Here is a 23,816-nt window from a genome sequence, read left to right as displayed (position 1 = left end):
CAGAACACGCGAGTTCCGGAGGTTGTTCCCTCCACATTTCTCATTATTATAACTTTTCTAAAGCAGCTTTCACATTTTACTCGTTCAAAACTTTTAACGCTTTAACGTATTAGTCATTGTGCGTGCTCTACGTGCTTTAACACCATTTGGTGGAAGCTCTTTTTATTCGTTTTTGGAAACATGTTTTCCGTTTCATCACTTGAAAGTAATTATTCATATCTGTCAACTTTACCACTCTTAGCTGGAGTGTTAAATATCTGAGTTTATTGGAAAGAAGAAAAATCTTCGCATTTCTGGAATTTTTCGTTTAATGTCTTCTGACAGCAATTTTAACTGCTTTATTGCTGTCAAACTCTTCAGAATAATTTCGGAACTTTAATCAAGTGATTTTTTTAGCTTGATTGTATTTTTTTAGTTCGGAGAAATTTGGCGATGAGTTTGAAACTGATTAAGCTAAGAAGTTATGTTTATTTTATTCTGCGGCTTCTCTCATAATTTGCATTTTGAAAAAGAAACATTAAAACAAAATAATTTCGCGTTTAAATCTTCCCTGACATTTAGAAACATTAACTTTCCCAACTTAAATTATGTTTTCTGGGGTAGCAGCAAGTCTGATTCAGAAGGTGTGAAAATTATTTAGTTGCTTGTAACTTGAAAAAAAAAAAAAAAATAAATAAATGAATAAAAAAATAAACTTCTTTAGAGATTTCATTCAATATCAGAAGGTGTGTATTCTATTGCCATTACTTTAATACGAATTTAAAACGAAAAGGTACAATTGCCGAAAAGGTACAATTGCCTCGAATTAAAATTAAATTAAAAAAAAACTCGAAAAGGTGCAATTGCCGAAGGAACAATTAAATAAGATCAGCTTTACTTCGTCAAACAAAGACGTTTCCGGTTTCTTAGTTCTATTTAAAAGAATTTTATTTTTTCCCAGAATTCTCGCATATTAAGATTTTAATTTACTATTCATAGCGCTGTTTTAACTATACGTCTGCTCTTAGCATTTAATCTGGTTTCTTCCTCTACGTTTTTAATTTTTTCAACAAATTTTGCTGAATCATTTCACACTAATCTGTTTTCAATAACTGTGTTGAATCATTCCACACTTTCTTAACAAATAATGAAACCATGACTGATTTTGTTATTAGTTAAGAATCAAAGTGAGTCAAAACTTACATTTTATGTTAAAATTAATGTTAACTATGCTTTTATTACTATAATATCGTAAGCATTTATTTATTTGTTTTGACTAATAGTTAGTTGAAGCAAATTTTCCTGTCGCTCTCATTTTCATCTATGCTTTTCATGTCATAATGTAAATTACATCACGCGTTTAGAGAGAAAGACGTGCCATTTAAGCGAAGGTTTTGTGAGTTGATTTTAGAGCGCTCTGCCTACTTGAGGTCAAGTTTTTACCGTGACTTAATAGCGATTTTATTCTACGGCGTTAAGTTCTCTTAGCCATTATGACTGTCTCGCCGGTTTCTACTAGGAAAAGCCTTCTTGCCCTTTTACTTTATCCTGTGAAGATTAGGATAGTCTAAATTACATCCTTTCTTAAGTTCAGCATTACTAGTTTAAGTTAAGCCAGAAGTGTGGTGTCAACTGTGACTTCTTTCTGATCAAAAAAAGACAGTAATTTGGTAACTTAATTTATTATTTCTAAAAGTTATTTAAATCTCTTATATTGCAACAGCATTTATGGAGAACTCCTAACAGTATTCATAGAAACAAGCATTTATGAGAATTCGTTACATTCACGGAAAAAATAGTGGAAAAAAAGGATATTATGCGTAACCTCAAAGCAAAATGGAAGAGAAAATAAAAGATTAGAAAAAAATCGTACATTTAAAATTTTAATGGCTGAATATTCTTACCAAATTTTTGCACTAAAAATATTTTTGTGGAAAGCGAAGTGGCTATTATCATTTGTGCAAAGTATAAAAACAGAAAAAATACAGGGTTCAGAATTATCTAAAGTAATGAGTAAATAATATCGCTAGCAGCCTTTTCCTAAATCACAATGGCCTTTGAAGCAATTCTTTTCTGATTTTTGAAATACAAGCTAAGTTTAAAAAAAGTCTTTCTGTAATATGAGCTAGCTTTAAGAAAACAAAAGTTGTTTCTTTTTAGGTTACGTTTCATACAATTATTTTAACATTATATTATAATAATGAGAATACTTATTTTCTCATTAATGGTTTAGGACGCAAAGCATTGGGCAGTCAATAGTGTATTTCAAAACCTTATGGATGATATTCAAATAAAAACTGGCTAACGTCATCTCCTCTGACGAAATGTGCAAATTCATTATATTTTCTAGCTAAAATTAATTTTAAAATGCCTTAATCATTGTAAAACACATTGTCAAGTAGTTACTGTAACTAGTAAGAGTGTGGAGTATCAGTGGTCACTTCAGAAATTCGTCATTGTACACGCATGTTTTAATTTCATGATCTATACGGTGTGAATTAGAAATATGGCAACATAATTCATTATATTGGGAAGGGATGTCGTCATAATTCTTCGACAATCAATGAAAACAGTGATGCATTAAAATAACATTTGTAGAGTTCTATTGTTTTTACTAATAGTTATTTTAATTTTTTAACCTTTTTTGTCTTTTCTTATTTTTCTCGCATTTACTCACCAGTATTTAATTCAGTTAGGGGTAATGAGAGAGCATTTAAACTGAAGTACGTTTTAGTTAGAGCTTGGTTTCGCTATAAAGAGCGCACATTTTCCACCAGTTAATTATACTAGCTGCTGAAATTTGAATCTCGGCTTTGCATTCTTGCTGCCGAAATTATTATCTCGTCGGTGTCGATTCTAAATCAGTTTGCTACTTTAAATTGAATTGCGTAGTCTTGCACTACTATTTACTTACCTTCGACATTTAGTTGTTACATTAGCTTTTAATTTCCTCACAACAAGTAGCTGGTGACTGTGTAAGCGCGTAAGTCCGAGCCCCCTGTAAATTATTTTTGTTCAAGGAAAAGGCTCTTTTACACCCTTACCCTATTCTATTCATCTTCGAGTCAATGAACGAAGTCGTAAATTATACTTTTAAGTAGACCTATTTACATTGCACGTTAGCAAAGAATATTAGATCCTGCAATATCTCTCTAGTTTCAGAGATACTCACAATCATTTTGATATGCAATCGCGAAAAAGGCAACCGACTACTGCTGTTGCATTACAAAAAATTTTAATTCTGTGCTAATTTATTTAAATAAATTGTTTATTAATGTTTTTAATTATAAATAAAAATGTTTCAGCTTAGTTATTATTTTTAGTTCCTAGTTCCCACTGCACGGGAGGACGAGGTATTTTTTTTCGAGACATCTCTTTTGGAAGTAGAAAAGCAGGGAGTAAATTTCGTAATTGGTCAAGGTACGGGCATCGTTGTTTCTTCTTTTTCGTCTTTGGTTGTTTTAGGAATGAAAAATCTCAAGTTCGCAAAATAAATTGCTCTTTTCGAAGTGAAAATAAGACGAGATTCTCTTTGCTAGCAATTAAAGATGGAGAGTCAAGTTTCTAGCTTCGAAAGATAAAAGGGGTTAAATTTTTGTTTCTCACGAGTTTAGTGCTTGTTGATGGGGTCAAGATGACAGCTTTTGTTGACAACAGTGTTTGTTGGATTTCTTTGAGGGCAAGAAAATACATCCATTATTGCGCAAGGCATTATTCCAATTTTACTTCCGCCTTGTAATATCCCAGGGGCTGCAGAATCGAGATTTCCTCGAACTTTGCAGGAAAACAGAGACCATATTATATTTGGCTCTCGAAGAATTAAGAAACAGAAAAAAGGAAAATACCCGCTGGTGGCTTGCTTGCGCAAGCGGGTTGGGCTCCTTTCGTTTCTCCGATTAAATTCAAAATAGCCGCTAAGTATTTCGCTTTTGTATGGGGCTTAATGGTTTCTCTCTATTCCCGGCAGCGGAAGACGTATACTGAGAATCTGGATTCTGATTGTCGGCCTTCACTCACTCATTTTCGTATCGCTTATGACAGGGTCTGTTATCACCTACTAATGCCCTGACAGTATGCTGATTCATACGATACAGTTGGACATCGAAACTCTGACCAATGCTAAGCAGGACCAAAGGAAATTTAATAGCCGTGATCGATTTTTGGCAACAATGCACAGCTCATATTATTTGGATGTTACCTGGGCTATCAATTGGAATGGAGTGAAAGGGGGTGGAATGCTATTAAACGCTAAACAGGTGGGTCGATTCAGTACTTTGTTCATAGACCAAATTCCCGAATCTAGGGTACGTGATTTAGTAATAGGATTATGTCAAGGTATATTGTCTAAGTACAAAGAAACTTTTTAACATTCTTAGCATTTTTTTAAATTGATTTACTTCTTTTTGAGTTAAATGATTTGTTTGAAACCGTGTTAATCGTAAATTAATATCCCTATATGAGCTTCTAACTGCACATCTCTTAATTTATTTTTCAAGAGAATTTTAATTAAATGAAAAGGAAATTAAAATGTTAATTGAATTTCAAAAGGAACGGATGCGTAATTTTAGATAAATTTTAAGAAAAAAAAGCAATTTTATATTTTCTGATACGGTATGAGTAGCTATCTAAATTGTAGTGAAATTTTATGTCTCTCTATTCTATCGAAAATATTTTTATTAATTATTAGATAAATGTTTATGTAGACACCTGTCCACTTATCCCAACCTGAATGTTATTATAATGATCTAAAAAAACTAATAAATGGGTTTAATTATTAACTATTGAAATTAGGCTTTCTTATTTTTTACATACTTTGGATCTACATTCGTTTGACCGGAAGGCTTTAGAAACATGGGGCTTTGCTTGGACTTGTCTTATTGTTAAAAAAACACAAACGCATGCATTACCACCATTAATCAAATGATTTATTGAGAAATTCTGATTATTAGAGGTTTTGACACTATAACTATAATAATTAGTTACACTATAACTGGATGTATTGATTTATTGTTTTTTTTAATTGGATTAATCAATCTTATGTATGGATATTTCTTCCTTGGTGTTTTGAGATGTTGTGTGTTAGTGAAAATAAACCTGTTCCTATCTTTTGGAGAGTTAGGAATTGTTGTGTATTTAGTTGCAGTGATTTAGAACTATAGTATTTTTATGACAGATTGCATCCTTTTGGAATTTGGTATTAAACTGGAATTGCATTATTTGTGCAAGACAAAAGTTATCATTTTATATCAAAGCACCGGAGAAGCTTTATTCCTCTGATTTTTATGTTTTATATTTAATAAGGTTGAACAAGAAATTTGGATATACTCTTAAAGCTATGCATATATTGAATTAATTTGGTTAGATCAAACATCCAGCTCCACACAGACAAGAGCTTTATTCGTTTTACTTTCGTCCGGAGTGGTAGCAAAGAGTAAGCTTACCATAATGTCAAAATAACAAATCTTAATTCAATTTTTTATCTATGGAACACTGCGAATTTAGTGCTATTTTGACTAATGAAATAAGCTCATGTAGGTAACTTCTATTCGAAATAAAACGCTTCAGACTTCGAAATTAATATACCATTCACCACACCATTTTCTTGTACAATACAACAGAAAGGGTTCCGCTTAGGTCGGCCAAAAGAAACTGCTCGTAACTAAAGGAGCCGTCGCTTGAGCGCAGTGTCTTAATAATGATACTGAAATTTCACAGCAACAATCTCTAAAGTGTGATGCATAAATCTTGTAAAAAACTGCACCCTAATTTATAGTATAAGTTACTAATTTTTTAGATAATAAAGCATTTGCTGAAACATTTTACATAATATTTTTATTTTGTTTGTAGTTGTTGAAAAAATATGCTTTAAACAAGTCAGTGTTATAGCTGGCGGAAAAGCTTTACCAGTTTTTATATGCTTGAATTTAAATTTTGAATTCTGATGTAATTTAAATGATATTAAAAAGCGGTGTCATCAGGCATAAATTATATGCAGTTAAATGAGTCACGTGATTGGTACGTATTTGCCTGCAACTTATGAGGTCGTATAATCTACATTTGTAATATGCATATTTATTTTCATAAGGACATATAAAGCTCTTTGTAACTCACCAGCATTGCATCATTGAATTCTTAATCCATTCTATTCTTGATTAAAAGCCCCTTATAACAGCTTCACAGTTTTATATTCTTACCCTGTTTATTCATTCAAAAGATTGATAACTCTGAATGTAATAACACTCTTTATTTTTATTTACTTGAAGAATAAATTGCAAAATTTATACACCTGCTTTTGCAGTATGTAAATCTATTTTCGTAACGACCCCAAAACCTCTTGATTCCTTAGTCTGTTTTATTCTTGATTAAAACTTCTTTATAATAGCTTTACAATTTTATATTATTGCCCTGTTTATTCATTCAAAAGATCAGTAACTCTTAAACCTCTGTATAACTCAACAGAATTGCAGCATTGATTTCTTACTCAAGTCTGTTCTTGATAAAAGTTAATCACAGCAGTTTTACAATTTATATTTTTACACTAGTTGTTTATTCAAAAGTTTTTAGCACTCTTCACTTTCATTGTTTTTATTTAGTTGCAGATTAAATTGCAAACTTAAGAGTTTTAAAAAGTGCTTGCTTACCATGATCATCGTGAGATAATATTGTTAGACCATCATCAGTTAGCCATGCAGATACTTGGACATAACTGGACACTGAGGAAGGTACATGGCACCTTATGAGGGCCGTATTTCGAGTAGGTACAACACTGTCCTGCACTCCAACTTCATATACTTCTCTAATGACTGCAAAAGAACAAAAATTCCTTACTCTTAGTTTAAAATTTGTATATACATATATACATATATGCACGATATAACAAAATACGATCGCTGTGCTAAGAAACAATTGGCGACCCCAAGAAAACTATTCCTAATTTGGTGTTCTCCCCCCTAAGTTACTCTATTCTTCCAAATTCGAGATCTTTACACGTTACATAACAACCTAAAATTAACCAATAACACATAGCTATACTTTATGGACCTACCTAGCATAAATCTTTCGCCTACCTGCTGACAGCTTGTCGCTCAGCCTCTGCTAGTTTTTGGAAATGTAACTGCATATCTAAAATTATAGGAAGCATTTAGGGTCCCCTAACCTTCTACCGGTTATGAAGATATACATGCTAAAAAATAGTCATTCCGAAATAAATGATGTTTAACTATCAAGCTGGTCGTACATCTTTTAAATTCCATCGACTCATTCTACTACGTCGCAATTTCCATTCATCTACGCAGCAGTATTTTCGGTCATGACTAGAACGTGATTGCTTTTATCTCCCGCTCAAAGTACAACATTACGCAGATTTAAACATGTGTGATATTTTCAGTGCGTAATTAGGCACTGGTACTTTTAGTAGATTGCAGTCGTAATGGCTGAGTGGAATAGCAGGAAGAATAAGTAGACGGCAAATTAAGTTCAGCGAATTACCATCTTTATTTTTAGTTACATCAGAACCATTTATTTATAAACAATATACTTTTCGATAATAATCAATTACCGTAATTTTATATACACGTTATGTCATCTTAGAATAATAAAGGAGGGCATAGCAGCATAGAGATGTTGGCATGGCGAAAGCTAGGAAAAAGAATTATGTAATCGCTTGCGAGCAGTACTACTATAATACTGGGTAGGTATATAAAATATACTTAAATGTGATTGACTAATTCTAGGTTGCTATGACATGTGGAAAGATCTCGAATTTGGGAGAACAGATAAACTTAGGGGGGGGAAAACACCAAATTTAAAATAGTTAATTTTGAGGTCGCTAATCTTTTCTCAAAGCAGCCATTGTATTTTGTTATATCTTACATATATACAAATAACAAAGACAACTATAAAACAATAGATTTAATTCATTAAATATCTTATACCTTTATCTACCTATCTGTTTTTTTTATGTATATGGTCCATCAGCGACAAAGCTGTAAAGTCGCTGAACGCTGGTAGTTCGACCGAGTTTCGAATACTGGTGAATGAGCTGGCTGCATGTTTCCTGTTAAGTTAGTTTTTCTGGTTTTCTCCTTATGTAACGTGTAAATAAAAGCCAATTTCCTTTAAAGATCCTTTCCCAGCTACTTCCGTTTTCCAGTTCTTAGTGACTTCAAAAATTACATTTTCACAAGAATTACGTATTTATTTATTTACTTTATTTCATTATCCAAAGTCTTTCAATTAATTTCTTCATTTTTTAGTTTAACACTTTTCATCTACATTTTCCAAGATTTTTTTAATATTTTATTGCTTTGAGTTATGCAATATAAAATCGAGGTAAACTAGATACAGAAAATCGATTTTTTTTTCTTCGCAATCTCTCATATATTAAAATGATCTAATAGGGAGAATTTTTCACAATATTATAAAACAGTTTTCCTTACCTAATTACTCCTTCTGTCAAAGATATACCAAATAGTGAGGAAGTATTTATTTTCGGAACTTTTTATATTTCCATAAAATTTTGAGATGCTTTAGAGAGTTTGAAATCTTACTGAATTGCGAAGTACATTCATTTATAAATGGGAAAAAATGATACAAGGTATTCACGTTCTGCTGGAATAAATTACGCAGATAGTTAATTGATTAAATGAATGAAATTTTAAGAGATTAGGACAAGCGAACATCATTTTAAGTGGACTTATTAATTAATTAATGTATTTTGTTCGACGTTTTCATAAAAAGCAAGCAAAAGAAATGTAAAAAAAGTTCTTTTGAGAAAAGTCTTATGTGCTAATAGTTTTAACTTCAAAGTCTGTGCTGTTAAAAGAATTTAATATTCGCAGTCGACGTTAAACTTTTGATCCATGACATTCCGTTCAAAACAAATTTGCTTAATCATTTAAAGTTGTCAAAACCTTTTGAATAAAAAGCAAAAAGTAAGATTCAAAATGGAAAAAACGCTTTTGTTAATTCATTTATGAGTTTCCACACATTCTTTTAACTCTTTTACTATCGAATTTCATTAATGGTTTCCTTCAGGATGACTCTTTTAAAGAAATATATATATGTAATAAAAATAAAGAATATATAAAAGATTAAATTAGCAACGTAAATTTCCTTCTCTATTCTAAAAATAGTAACCTCTATTTGTACTGCGTCATTTTGAGACTATTCTATGTCATATGACTCTTACATAATTATGATGATGTAAATGGAACTAAAATTCGAGCAGCCAATAGTAATGTTATAGAAATGCTAACTATCCAAACAAAAAGCATTGAGAACCTAAACTAACTCAGTCTGACTTAAGATTTCATCCTAAACATTACACACTTGTTTTCTACGCTTTGGTCTAGCTGGACTACAGTCTATCTGCTCCTTCCTTTTTACTGCAAATTTATCTAAAATGTAAAACGTTTCCGTGTTTAGGCACAATTAATGTGTCAACTTGATTGTGGAGGTAACATGTTTGCTGAAATAAAAAAATGAAGATTTAATCTACCTTCGGCTCCAATTTCCTTTTCATTATGGATCAGCACTTCTACGCTATCAAAATTCCTGCTGGTCAGTTATTTATGAGTTTGTTCTTATTACATATATATATATATGATTATATTTATCATATGTATATTAATTAAGATTGTCTATAAAATCAGATATATTCTCGTAATCATGATTTGTGCAATATTCATTTTAGTATCTGAATTTTTAAAATTATGGTTGGTTTGGTTTGTTTTATTTGTTTACACTCGAAGACTATCTGCTTAAGGGGAGGGGTGCCTTCGTGGAGTACTTTCTAAGGAAAACTGGCTCATATACACATCGGAAGATCCACTAAAACGCCCATGCAGCCAGATCGTTCACGGGATTCGAACTACGGACTGAACTACCAGTTTTTAGCGTCTATACTTCTCGACCGCTGGTTGGCTTCTGAAATTATGAATGTATGAAGCAGTATACTTTCTATTTTTCGGGCTACCGCCGGAGAAGCAGATGACAAATAATTGAAAAACACGGATAATCCAATCTATCGATTTCCATGCATGATGTATGTGATAATTTCTTTAAAAAATCGAGTGTTTTTCCTTTGTTTTTGAGAGTGTTTTTATATTTATCTGCGTACTTTTTGAAGTGTTACTTTATCACTGTACTTGAATTCTCTTTGATCGAAGAAGTCCAACAGAGTTTAATAAGAAATCATCACGGTCTCTGTACTAATGTAATTTTCAATTTCGTTTCGCTTATATTTTAAGTATCACTCTCTTCCTCTTCTGATCTTGTTAATTAGAAACGATACTGGCGTAACTCAAGCATTGAAAGCCCGGCTCAATCCATTCACCATCGAATCATTCCTTGATGTTTTCTCTATCGATATATTCGAAGAGTTTATGTGTTTTATACTTTTAATTATTTTTGGCATCCAACTTCAGTTATTGTTTTGAATACTTCGTAATTAGATAAATATTTGAAGATGTTTTTCCCATGCTCAGACATGCGTGTGTTTATTTTGTACGCACTGTCGTACATAGTGTTCAGTGTTCGTTCGTCGACACCACCACGCACAGTAATGACTAATTTTATCAACACTATAAATTCATCACACATTCAATTTTAAATTCATCACTCGAATTATAATGAAAATTCGTATTACAGGATATATTTACAATGACTAAAAAAAAAAAAAAACTCTTATTGCACAGCTAGAAATGTTAATTAAAAAAATTCAGGTCTTGCCAAAAAAATTCTAAAATGGAATAAACATAACTGCAAGAAAAACTCGAAGAAAAATTATTCTACATTATAAATTGCCCCTTATTGCTTTTCAGTTGTGTTTTCAAATACAAATTAGGTGATTATGAAACACCTTTTAACCAGTTAACTGTGACGCTCTCGTTTAAGAGTGCGCACCGTTTTGTGTCACCAGAATCGAGCTATGACGTGTATATTCGTCAATCACAGAGTACGTTGCGCTGGTAAGATATTGATGAAAAAGATGGGGGTTTATTTAAAAAAATTGAAAATTTTATTACTAATATTTACTTATTTGGTTAACATAAGCATATATTACATACATATTAAACTAAAAACGCAATAAATTAAATTAAAAATTATACATATAAAAGCAAGAATTTAAATTCCTGCTGTGGAGTGATATTCAGCGAAATAGGGTACTATACACAATGGGACTTTGTTTGCAAATCGAACGCCAGTAACGCTATTCCTTCCTGAGCTTACGTTTGTAGCAATGCGAATAACTTCGCGCAAGTTTTTTTTTTTTTTTTTTTTTTTTTTTTTTTTTTTTTTTCCCCCTATGTTCCGGGTATATAAACCGGAACCTGATTCCTGCCTCATTGGCTTATATTAGGTCTAAATGGCCGAGTTTGTGTGGATTTATTTCTTTCAAATGGATACATCTCAAAAGTGTCTTGAATAAATTTGAGCAAAACGTTGATACGCAATAATGTTCCATTATTCTTTTTTATGTAATATGAATGCATTCAGACCCATAATGTCTAAGAAATGGAGAAATATCTTTTTGTAGTACTTTTTGAGTCATTTTCTTGCCGTGGAGTACGGTATGATAATTCCATCCCTCATATACACGCCACCCATTTTTTTATTATAATCAATCACTAGCTCCGATTATTTTTCTTTTCTCTGTTTTTATAACGTTGTCATTATGTACAGTACTTACTAAATAAACCTTCCTCTTATCTTTCCATTTCATGAACATAATACACGCATGACGAGTATACTCGTCAATACACAAAATCGAGTCGCTTCTAGATAACGAGTATACTCGTCAATCACAGTTGACTGGTTAACTTATTCTCTTTTTCGTCATTTAGATTGTTGTGTAACGAATTTAATTTAATTAAGTGATTCATAAAAAACAAAATTTTAATTTGTAATTATTCAAAATTTGAGCTACACAAGTTTGGTTATATTCTTTTTGGGCCTATTAATTCTAGTATAATATATTTTGGCTTTCCGAGTTTACGCGAACTGCGTCTTCAATCTTGTACACGCAAACAATGGATAAGTATTTCTTTCTACGTAAAAAACTCAGTTTTTCATGTCAAAAATTAATGTGATTTCTTAGTATTTAATATCATTAGTTGCAGAAAAATTAGCTCTTTAATTCGGCATAACTTTCGTTTTTCTAACTTTAATTGCATTTCAGTTATTAGCTTTAATTGGTAAAATTTTCTTCGTTTGCTTGTGATTTAGTTAAAGGGGGATGAAATGCCCTCTTTCCGGTTGAAAAGTAACTTTTTGCGAGTTTCAGCGCTCTTTCGTTGGGACCCCGTGCAGGGTTGTTGAAATTCCTAATTTTCTCCTGTCACAGGTGGTGTTTATTTGGCGAAGGTTTGGCGACTTAGAATTTCCGTTGAGGTTTCAAAGTAGTGGATTTGGCGAGTTTGATAACATGAGGGTATGTTGTTGTTGCAACTATTTTAACTTTCGGCGGAGAGTGGGTTGTGCCAACTTGGAAGTCCGGCGTCCTCCCTGTTAACGGGTTGTTTTGGGGAACGAGCTCACTTTTGACACGTCTTCTGCTTTCTTTTGAATTCCTTTCGGGGCTGCACGCATAAGCAGCAGATTCTGCCGAGAAAATGCTGTTCTTCACCGAATTCGTTACGGGCCTCGTGCCTCTGCGCCTTGAGCGCGGGCCCTGGTTTACGGGTATCTTTGTCTATACCTAGGTCATCGTAGCAAATTATATATATATATTTTTTGGAGTATGTGTTCATTAAAGTTCTCAGGAAATTAAATGCTGAAAATCATCGTCTTTGCTTCATCAGATGTCTCTACTGTCTCTACCTTAGAAATGCTTCATACGTCTTTGCTTCATCAGATGTCTCTACTGTCTCTACCATAGAAATGCTTCATTGGTTTTTTTTTTTGCTTCACCCAAAACCCGCTTCTTCATTGAGCTTAGAAGTCGACTCGCCTATCCCACCGAATGATTCCTGAGCTGAAATATTCTCCTTGCTGACAGCTGTCGTCTCCTAGTCCTGGACTGTATTTCAAATTTTTCATCCAAGAGGGATCTTCCTTGTTCATCCTGATTAAATTTAGAAAACCCCTACGGCTCTCGTGACAACCTCCATATAATCGACGAACCTTCTTAACCTGTTACCCGCTGCCGGCTTTACTCCTGAACTTCCAGGGACAATTTTGTTTCGGATGGTTAGATTTGGCCTGCTGTTCAGCCACTGCTTATCACAGATAAGTTATTATTTTTACGTTTTCTTTCCCGGTTAGATAAAGTTTAATAATTTCAGCAGTTAAATGATTGAATTAATTGATGAGTTGAGCATTAAATTTCTTTTTGTAGTAGACCAAGATAACCTAACTATATAGAAATCTTTTTTTTTTGGGTCGATTAAGTAAAGTATTAAATTGACGAAGGATTTAATTTTTTTTTTATTATTGTAACTTATCTTAATTGTATAATAAAATAAGTTCTTATAGTTACGTAATTCAACCTTGGAGAGCCTGTTTGGTGAGGAGTGATTTGTAATATCTTGTTTGAGCCTTTCTGTTACTCTCAGGGATTAACTTCTGGTAGGATCATAACAGAGTATTTATCTAACATTTATCCGATTAATTACTACTTTAATAAACAAATGAAAAAAAAATGAAAATTATCATGTGCAATAACTATTTTATTTTGTTGAATGGTATTGAGTGCAATAATATGTCTATAGTATTGATTATTCTGTGTGAAGTAGAAGGTGTAACTTGTTAAAATTTATATTTTTTTTTCTCCCCGGGAGGGTATTTTTCATTAATTAATGTTCATTAATTTATAGTCTATTTTTGGTATGTTTACATGATTGCTATAGTAACTATAATAGAAATTCTAAAGACTGATGTTAAGTAATAATTACTCAGTAATAGTTTGATTAGTAAAACAATAGTACTGCAGTGTTGAATATATTTTGATTTTCCAAGTAAATATATATATATATATTAATTGCAATGAGAGTTAAATAAATAAATAAGTTTTTTTTAGATCATTCAATGGTTAAATTTATTTTGTGTGCTCATGATTTTTACCAGTCTTTACTCAAATGGATTTTTAGGGTTATTCCGAAATAAACACAACGCAATTAGAACAGGTTATTGATACTGGAATGTTATTGTAGGAAAGAGTATTCTGGTGTTCTGGTAAATTAGTAGGGTACCCCTTTTGGTAACTTAGGAAACTTAGAAGGTAAACATTCAGGAAAAAATAAATAAAAAAAAAAATAAACCATAACATTTTTGGTGCCATGACACAAGTACAGAACATTATTGGTGCCGTGAACCTTCGAACCAAATTTTAGCACTTAACAATTTTTGTTGTGCTGTTTTTTTTTTGCATCACTTTTGGCTTGCGCTTATAGTTGAACTTAATTTTGACTTGAGACTGGTGATTGTCATGTGTACTATTGCATATTTATGTGAAAGTTTTCTTCCACATGTCTAGGCTTTTTACTGAAACCATACTCGTTAGTTAGTAACAGTGACAGGCCTATACAGTGGTCGTATTACTGTGCTTATTTTATACTTATTGTTTGAGGTTGCATACCAGATATGTACTACTGATACACATTTGGACTTTAAAACTATTGTATCCAACACAAACATTTTCACGCAGTACCTGTTTAGTTAAGTATTTTCTTTTTGTGCAAAATTTTGTATTGCATTTTTACATATTGATTTTGAGGATTACTGTTTCACACTTTTGCAACTGTATGTTTGCAACATAAGGTTAAAAGGCACGCGTGTTAATCACACATTGGGATACATCCCTACTTTATGTGCTGGAAATTGCTGATCACGGTTTAAAATGCCAAAGAAAGTGTCAAAACGAGCAGCCAGAGCGGCTAGTAATAGTGCAATAGACTGGGAGGAGAGTCAAGAAGTAATGGCTCTATCAGGTTTTGGTTCTGATCCTCTGGATTCTGTTCCTCTGTTCTCAGGTGCAGACAAGGGAATTAGTCTGAATGACTTCTTAGATAGGATTGATCTCATTGCTACTCATGTGGGTTGGTCAGATGAAGATAAGTTAACAGTGATCAGAGTCAAGGTGGCAGGTGAGGCTGCAGAATTAATTAGGAATAATCCTAGGTTAAAGAAAGAAGCCAGTTTTGACTATGTTGTGAAAGCGTTGAAAGAGAGGTTCAGTTCAGTGCACAATTTGCACTCTAACATCCGTGCTCTTATTCAGGCTTTCCAGAAATCACACGAGTCAGTGCGACAATTTGCAGCACGTATAGAGGCTCTTTCGTACAAAACTGTACCAGTGGAAAGAAGCAGTGACCCTGCAGCAGAAGCTCAGAGGCAGGATTTACTTCTGTCAGTGTTTATCGAAGGATTGCAGTTGCATTTGCGACGCTTGTTGCTGCCACAGAATCACAAAACTTTTGCATCTGCTAAACAGCATGCAATTATTGAGGAAGACATGTGGGCTAAAAGCCATGCTAGTAGTGATTTTGCAACAGCTGAGGTTAGAGCAGTGAATGCTGCTAAGCCAGCAGTCGAGAAGGCAGTTACACCACCATCAGTAACCAACTCAGAGCTCACTACAGCTATTAAGATGCAGCAGGAAAATATAGCTCAGCTTACAAAAATGATGGGCTCTCTCTAAACACAGGTGCAGAGTTTAATATCACAAGGTACTCGTTCAAGACCCATACAGCCTCGTTGTTACAGATGCAACAGAATAGGGCATGTTAGCAGGGACTGCTATGCGAATATTGTGCCTAATCAGCACTCTAGACAGGGTCAACAGAGATTTCTAAATAACCAAACAGCCAGGAGACATTCTAATAACACCACACCAGCTGTTTCAGGTACTTTAAATACCACAAGTGTGGCTACGAATGCTTTGAATCCCCAAGCACCAAGTTTTAATTTAAACTAATTCAGGGTGGGGAGAAACCAGTCTCCGTTTCGTCTCCTAAAAACCTTTTGCAGGTGCCATCGGTTTTTACAGTATCCACTAGTGAGGCGTCTTTGCCTATTGTTGAGGGATCTATTTTGGGGAATAAAGTAAAGTTTTTATTGGACTCGGGGGCAATTGTAAACATCATAGAAGCTAAATACATTCAATGTTTTGGAAATAAAATCTCATTGGATTCATGTAACATATATTTAAAGGGTATTGCTGCAGAAAAAGTAAAAATAAATAAGAAAATGAATTTAACAATAGAATTTCAACAACAATATTTTGAAACAGAATTTTTAATTACTGACACACCTCTTTCATCTCAGTATGGTGCTTTATTAGGAACTAAATTTCTTACAGACCACAATATGCATTTGGATTTCTCCACTTCTCAACTCTTAGGATCAAATGTAATTCTTAAATGGAATCTAAGTCAGCCTAGTGCTTTGAATAATAAGGTTTTCTCAACTTCAGTTTCTCAGTCATTTTGTTACTCTGTAACCAAACATAAATTACCACCTTTTCTGAAAATATCATTAAGCTCACTGCTCGTTCTGAAAATTTCACTACTGATACTGTCTTAATTGAACCTTTAATAGAACATGCTCAAAGTCAATTTTCCATAGCCAGGTCAGTTAATCAGACTTCTTCATCTAACGAATTTTATGTCAAAATTGCAAATTTTTTACCGAATACTCTACATCTCAATAAAGGAATGAAATTGGCCAGTGCCCAACCTGTGAATGTCATCACACATAACTCTGAACTTGTAAACAATACCACCATAGAAACAGGTGAGGATTTCGAGTCTTGGGGTGGTGAATTTGATCTTACACATTTACCTGAGCAGCAACAACAACACTTATCACACCTTCTCAATCAGTATAGTAACATCTTTGCTGCCTCAGTCACTGAGTTAACAGGGTGTGACACCATCTTACACAACATCAACTTGCATGATAATATTCCTGTTAGGCAAAAGCCTTGCAAAGTACCTTACCATCTCAGGGATGAATTAGATAGGCAGGTGGCAGAGCTACTTGAAGCCAACATCATTCAAGAAAGTGACAGCCCTTACAGTGCTCCTGTTTTATTTGTTAAGAAAGCAGATAACACCTACCGTTTAGTCACTGACTTCCGCAAGTTGAATGAGAAAACGATAGAAGACAGTTTTCCTCTGCCTTCCATGATTGAATTGATAGAACAGTTAGGAGATTCAAATTAATTTTCCACACTTGATTTAACTTCAGGGTTTTTCCAGATGAAAATTCATCCTGATGACACCTTCAAAAGTGGTTTCTCGACTCCTTCTGGGCACTATGAGTGGTTACGAACACCTTTTGGCATGCGAAATGCTCCTAGTTCCTTTCAAAGGTTGTTGTCTATAGTTTTGGCCAATCTTTCACCATTAAAAATAGGGATTTACATTGATGATATTGTCATTGTTTCTAAAACTTTTGATGAACATTTGGAAAAATTGAAGTTAGTTTTTGATAGACTAAAACAGCATAATTTAAAACTTAAACCTTCTAAATGTCATTTTCTGAAAGAACAAATTACGTATTTGGGATATAAAGTTACCAAGGGTATTATACAGCCTGATGATAAAAATTTAAAGACCATTCAGAGTTTTATTGCACCTAAAAATAGAAAAGAACTTAGGCGATTTTTAGGCCTTATTGGCTTTTACAGAAGGTTCATTCCAAATTTTGCCCAAAAGGCACTTCCTTTAACTCAGCTCACTAAAGATAAAGTTCCATTTTATTGGTCACATGAAGCTCAGCATGCTTTTGATATTCTAAAAGCTGAACTTCTGAATGAACCCATTTTGGCTTTACCTAATTTTCTTAAATCTTTTTCCTTGTGTACAGATGCTTCTAATTATGCACTCGGTGCTGTCTTGTGTCAAGAAGATTCTAGCGGTTTCCAACATCCAATTTGTTATGCTAGTAGAAAATTAAAAGGTCCTGAAACACGTTATAGTACTCTAGAGAGGGAAATTTTGGCAGTTGTTTGGGCCACAGCACATTTTAGACAATATCTTCTTGGTAAACCATTTACAGTATATTCTGATCAAGCTTCATTATCTCATGTTTTAAAACTTAAAGATCCCACTTCTAGAATTGCACGTTGGATTATGGGTTTATCCCAGTTTGATTATAAGATTGTTCACAAACCAGGTAGATTAAATTTAACAGCAGACTATTTATCTAGAGCAGTAAATGTTACACAGTTAATTCAAACTTCCATTACTCCTTAATTGTTGGAATTATTCAAAAAAGAACAAGCTTCTGATCCTTCTTGCCAACAGATTGTAAATGATCTTAAGAATAATAAGTCTCCTACACCTAATTCTCAGATATTTTTTGTAAAGGAAGACGTTTTGTATTGCAAATACAAGAAACCCAAGTCACGTTGGCAGAAACAAGATAGACTAGTTGTTCCTAAAACACTAGTATTAAGAATTTTGCAGGAGCATCATGATTCTCTTACTGCTGCACACTTAGGCTATCACAGAACACTTCATAGGGTTCAAAAGTCTTTTTCTGGAAGGGTATGCATAAACAGGTGCACAATTACATTAAGTTTTGTCACTCCTGTATCCAGAGGAGGGGTCATAGACCTGCTCATAAGGCTCCCCTTATGAGAATGCCTATGGCTACCCGTCCCATTGAGCGAATTGCGATGGATATAGTGGGTCCCCTTCCAGTTACTACGGCAGGCAACAGATATATTTTGGTCGTAACTGACTATTTTTCACGATGGCCTGAAGCTTATCCTTTGCAGGACACTACATCCATATCCATATTTGAGAAATTAGAACAATTTATTTCAACTCATGGTATACCTCAACACATTGTTACAGATAAAGGTACTAATTTTATTTCTCAAGCTATAATGGAAGTTTATAAGAAATTGGGGATTATTAAACATACTACTACGAGTTATCATCCACAGTCTGATGGTGTAGTAGAAAGATTAAATGCCACCTTAATTAATTCACTTAGCCACTTAGTTTCTCAAACTCAGGAGGATTGGGATAGACATCTGCCTTTTGCCTTATTGGCACACAGAACTGGTCGTCATAGTGCACATCAGGAATGTCCAGCTTTTATTTTATATGGCAGGGATTTGTGCTTACCAATTGATTTATTATTGCAAACCAATTTTAGAACTTATGATGACACAAACAATTATTCTAAAGATTTGGTTTTGAGATTACAAAAGGCTTTTAAATTAGTCAATCAGAATTTAACAGAGGCTGCTGATAAGCAAGAAAATTTACGTGGAAAGAATTCTCATGATAAGGACATAAAAGTGAGAGATTTGGTGTATTTATACACTCCAGTAGTTCAGCCAGGTATGGCTAGAAAACTCTCTAAATTGAATCAGGGTCCTTTCAGGGTTATTGAGAAAGTGACTAAAGTCAACTATAAAATCTCTTCAATTACAAATCCTGATCGGATTCAGACGATACACGTGGACAGGCTCACGAAGGTACCAGAGAGAATTATTTTTCCCACACTTCAAAAGGATGACTCAATTTTGACAGATAATGTAAAGAACTCATCACACGATTCACCTTACCATCTAAGGCCTAGAGATACACATGGTTTTGTGTCGAAAAAGTGAAATGAAATATTTTGAGAAATAGTGTGTTTTGTATACAATTTTGGTTAAATTATTATTTGTTTCTGGTAATTGTATTCTTGTAGCTAAATTTTATAATCAATTAGTATAGTTGTGTAGTCTTCTTGGCTGATCATTGGTCGAGTGTTACATTTCGATTTTACATGTTTTGGCATGTGAGGTTGTGATCAAGTTGTCTTGGCTTGGAACTTTCTAGTCTCAATAGCCCGGGTTTGTTTTTTTTTGGAGGTTTTGCTGGGCTGGTCCCCGCTTTTCTCCTTTTCTTAACTTCAAATTTTTTTTCTTCTCTCTCTCTCTTGAAATCCCTTAGCCATGGTAGTCGGGATTGTTTCGGTTAGAATTTTTGACTAGATAGTTTTCCAGCCAACACTTCGTGGTGATTGTCTTCTGTTCTTCTTAGTGCAACTTGTTTTAGTTTTCTTATGCCAAGGATTTATTAGTAGTTTAGTCTGCGCTGTACAGTCGCGGTGTTTACTCGTTTGCCATCTCGTATTGGTGGGGTGTCAGTTCTTAGGGAAGTGAAATTCTGTGTGTTAGGGAAACTTAGGATTTATACGGTACACTTTTTCCTTAAGCGTACTTTTGAGTTGATATTGTCACTTCAATGGGTGATTGCAAGAACTAGTTTGTTTACATTTTGTGTCAAAAGCCAGTAGCTCTTGAATTGTTTTGCTTTAAACACTCGTATACTCAGTGGTGTTTGTTTATTTACATATATTTTGTTTTTACACACTTTCACTTGATTTGCCTTTGGGGGGGGTTTCGTGATTTTACATTTTACTTTTCACATTTTATTTTAGGGCGTGTCACGTGTTGTTTGACAACATTTTTATTTTGTTTTGATGTATGCTTGTTGTGTGCCAGGGACACTTCTTGACCCTCTTACTCGGTTCACTAAGGGATTTGCTAACCATACAATTATGGTAGGATCGGATTTGCTAACCATACAATTATGGTAGGATTGGATTTGCTAACCATACAATTATGGTAGGATTGGATTTGCTAACCATACAATTATGGTAGGATTGGATTTGCTAACCATACAATTATGGTAGGATCGGATTTGCTAACCATACAATTATGGTAGGATTGGATTTGCTAACCATGAGTTATGGTAGGATTAATTATAAATAGGTATATGTATCCTTCTTTGTGATTGACATGTGGTACCATTATGTACTCTTTTTTTTCTCCTCTTCGTATTTAGTAACTTATGTAAAACTTTTCCATTGTCTGTGGGTCCTAAAATTTTTTTGGCTTCGCCAAAAAAAATTACGATAATCGGAGGGATGTTGTGTAGCGAATTTAATTTAATTAAGTGATTCATAAAAAAACAAAATTTTAATTTGTAATTATTCAAAATTTGAGCTACACAAGTTTGGTTATATTCTTTTTGGGCCTATTAATTCTAGTATAATATATTTTGGCTTTCCGAGTTTACGCGAACTGCGTCTTCAATCTTGTACACGCAAACAATGGATAAATATTTCTTTCTACGTAATAAACTCAGTTTTTCATGTGAAAAATTAATGTGATTTCTTAGTATTTAATATCATTAGTTGCAGAAAAATTAGCTCTTTAATTTGGCATAACTTTCGTTTTTCTAACTTTAATTGCATTTCAGTTATTAGCTTTAATTGGTAAAATTTTCTTCGTTTGCTTGTGATTTAGTTAAAGGGGGATGAAATGCCCTCTTTCCGGTTGAAAAGTAACTTTTTGCGAGTTTCAGCGCTCTTTCGTTGGGACCCCGTGCAGGGTTGTTGAAATTCCTAATTTTCCCCTGTCACAGGTGGTGTTTATTTGGCGAAGGTTTGGCGACTTAGAATTTCCGTTGAGGTTTCAAAGTAGTGGATTTGGCGAGTTTGATAACATGAGGGTATGTTGTTGTTGCAACTATTTTAACTTTCGGCGGAGAGTGGGTTGTGCCAACTTGGAAGTCCGGCGTCCTCCCTGTTAACGGGTTGTTTTGGGGGACGAGCTCACTTTTGACACGTCTTCTGCTTTCTTTTGAATTCCTTTCGGGGCTGCACGCATAGGCAGCAGATTCTGCCGAGAAAATGCTGTTCTTCACCGAATTCGTTACGGGCCTCGTGCCTCTGCGCCTTGAGCGCGGGCCCTGGTTTACGGGTATCTTTGTCTATACGTAGGTCATCGTAGCAAATTATATATATATTTTTTGGAGTATGTGTTCATTAAAGTTCTCAGGAAATTAAATGCTGAAAATCGTCGTCTTTGCTTCATAAGATGTCTCTACTGTCTCTACCTTAGAAATGCTTCATACGTCTTTGCTTCATCAGATGTCTCTACTGTCTCTACCTTAGAAATGCTTCATACGTCTTTGCTTCATCAGATGTCTCTACTGCCTCTACCATAGAACTGCTTCGTTCTTTTTTTTTTTTTTTTTTTTGCTTCACCCAAAACCCGCTTCTTCTTTGAGCTTAGAAGTCGACTCGCCTATCCCACCGAATGATTCCTGAGCTGAAATATTCTCCTTGCTGACAGCTGTCGTCTCCTAGTCCTGGACTGTATTTCAAATTTTTCATCCAAGAGGGATCTTCCTTGTTCATCCTGATTAAATTTAGAAAACCCCTACGGCTCCCGTGACAACCTCCATATAATCGACGAACCTTCTTAACCTGTTACCCGCTGCCGGCTTTACTCCTGAACTTCCAGGGACAATTTTGTTTCGGATGGTTAGATTTGGCCTGCTGTTCAGCCACTGCTTATCACAGATAAGTTATTATTTTTACGTTTTCTTTCCCGGTTAGATAAAGTTTAATAATTTCAGCAGTTAAATGATTGAATTAATTGATGAGTTGAGCATTAAATTTCTTTTTGTAGTAGACCAAGATAACCTAACTATATAGAAATCTTTTTTTTTTGGTCGATTAAGTAAAGTATTAAATTGACGAAGGATTTAATTTTTTTTTTGTTATTGTAACTTATCTTAATTGTATAAGAAAATAAGTTCTTATAGTTACGTAATTCAACCTTGGAGATCCTGTTTGGTGAGGAGTGATTTGTAATATCTTGTTTGAGCCTCTCTGTTACTCGCAGGGATTAACTTCTGGTAGGATCATAATAGTGTATTTATCTAACATTTATCCGGTTAATTATACACTTTTTTCCTTAAGCGTACTTTTGAGTTGATATTGTCACTTCAATGGGTGATTGCAAGAACTAGTTTGTTTACATTTTGTCAAGCGCCAGTAGCTCTTGAATTGTTTTGCTTTAAACACTCGTATACTCAGTGGTGTTTGTTTATTTACATATATTTTGTTTTTACACACTTTTCACTTGATTTGCCTTTGGGGGGGGTTTCGTGATTTTACATTTTGCTTTTCACATTTTATTTTAGGGCGTGTCACGTGTTGTTTGACAACATTTTTATTTTGTTTTGATGTATGCTTGTTGTGTGCCAGGGACACTTCTTGACCCTCTTACTCGGTTCACTAAGGGATTTGCTAACCATACAATTATGGTAGGATCGGATTTGCTAACCATACAATTATGGTAGGATTGGATTTGCTAACCATACAATTATGGTAGGATTGGATTTGCTAACCATACAATTATGGTAGGATCATAATAAACAAATGAAAAAACAAATGAAAAAAAATGAAAATTATCATGTGCAATAACTATTTTATTTTGTTGGACGGTATTGAGTGCAATAATATGTCTATAGTATTGATTATTCTGTGTGAGGTAGAAGGTGTAACTTGTTAAAATTTATATTTTTTTTTCTCCCCGGGGAGGGTATTGTTCATTAATTACTGTTCATTAATTTATAGTCTATTTTTGGTATGTTTACATGATTGCTATAGTAACTATAATAGAAATTCTAAAGACTGATGTTAAGTAATAATTACTCAGTAATAGTTTGATTAGTAAAACAATAGTACTGCAGTGTTGAATATATTTTGATTTTCCAAGTAAAAATATATATATATATTAATTGCAATGAGAGTTAAATAAATAAATAAGTTTTTTTTAGATCATTCAATGGTTAAATTTATTTTGTGTGCTCATTATTTTTACCAGTGTTTACTCAAATGGATTTTTAGGGTTATTCCGAAATAAACACAACGCAATTAGAACAGGTTATTGATACTGGAATGTTATTGTAGGAAAGAGTATTCTGGTGTTCTGGTAAATTAGTAGGGTACCCCTTTTGGTAACTTAGGAAACTTAGAAGGTAAAAATTCAGGAAAAAATAAATAAAAAAAAAAAAAAAAAGATAAAT

General features: G+C 33.6%; 1 protein-coding gene across 3 annotated transcripts in view; it reads right to left on the bottom strand.

Moving 5' to 3' along the window:
* LOC118192022 (cell adhesion molecule Dscam1-like) overlaps window positions 1-23,816 on the bottom strand; it is a 1,213,535-nt gene that overhangs the window by 880,382 nt on the left and 309,337 nt on the right. For all 3 annotated transcript variants that reach the window (XM_085823265.1, XM_085823266.1, XM_085823267.1), the window contains exon 3: window positions 6,621-6,782. In XM_085823265.1, coding sequence (XP_085679391.1) covers window positions 6,621-6,782 — 162 coding nt within the window. The remainder of the gene's footprint in view (window positions 1-6,620; window positions 6,783-23,816) is intronic.

This window comes from Stegodyphus dumicola, chromosome 9 (genome assembly GCF_044657685.1).
Source record: "Stegodyphus dumicola isolate Sdum_Otavi_A_Nest chromosome 9, ASM4465768v1".
Classification (NCBI taxonomy): domain Eukaryota; kingdom Metazoa; phylum Arthropoda; class Arachnida; order Araneae; family Eresidae; genus Stegodyphus; species Stegodyphus dumicola.
Note: the sequence above shows the minus strand (reverse complement) of the source record. Positions and strands in the feature narration are given on the sequence as shown.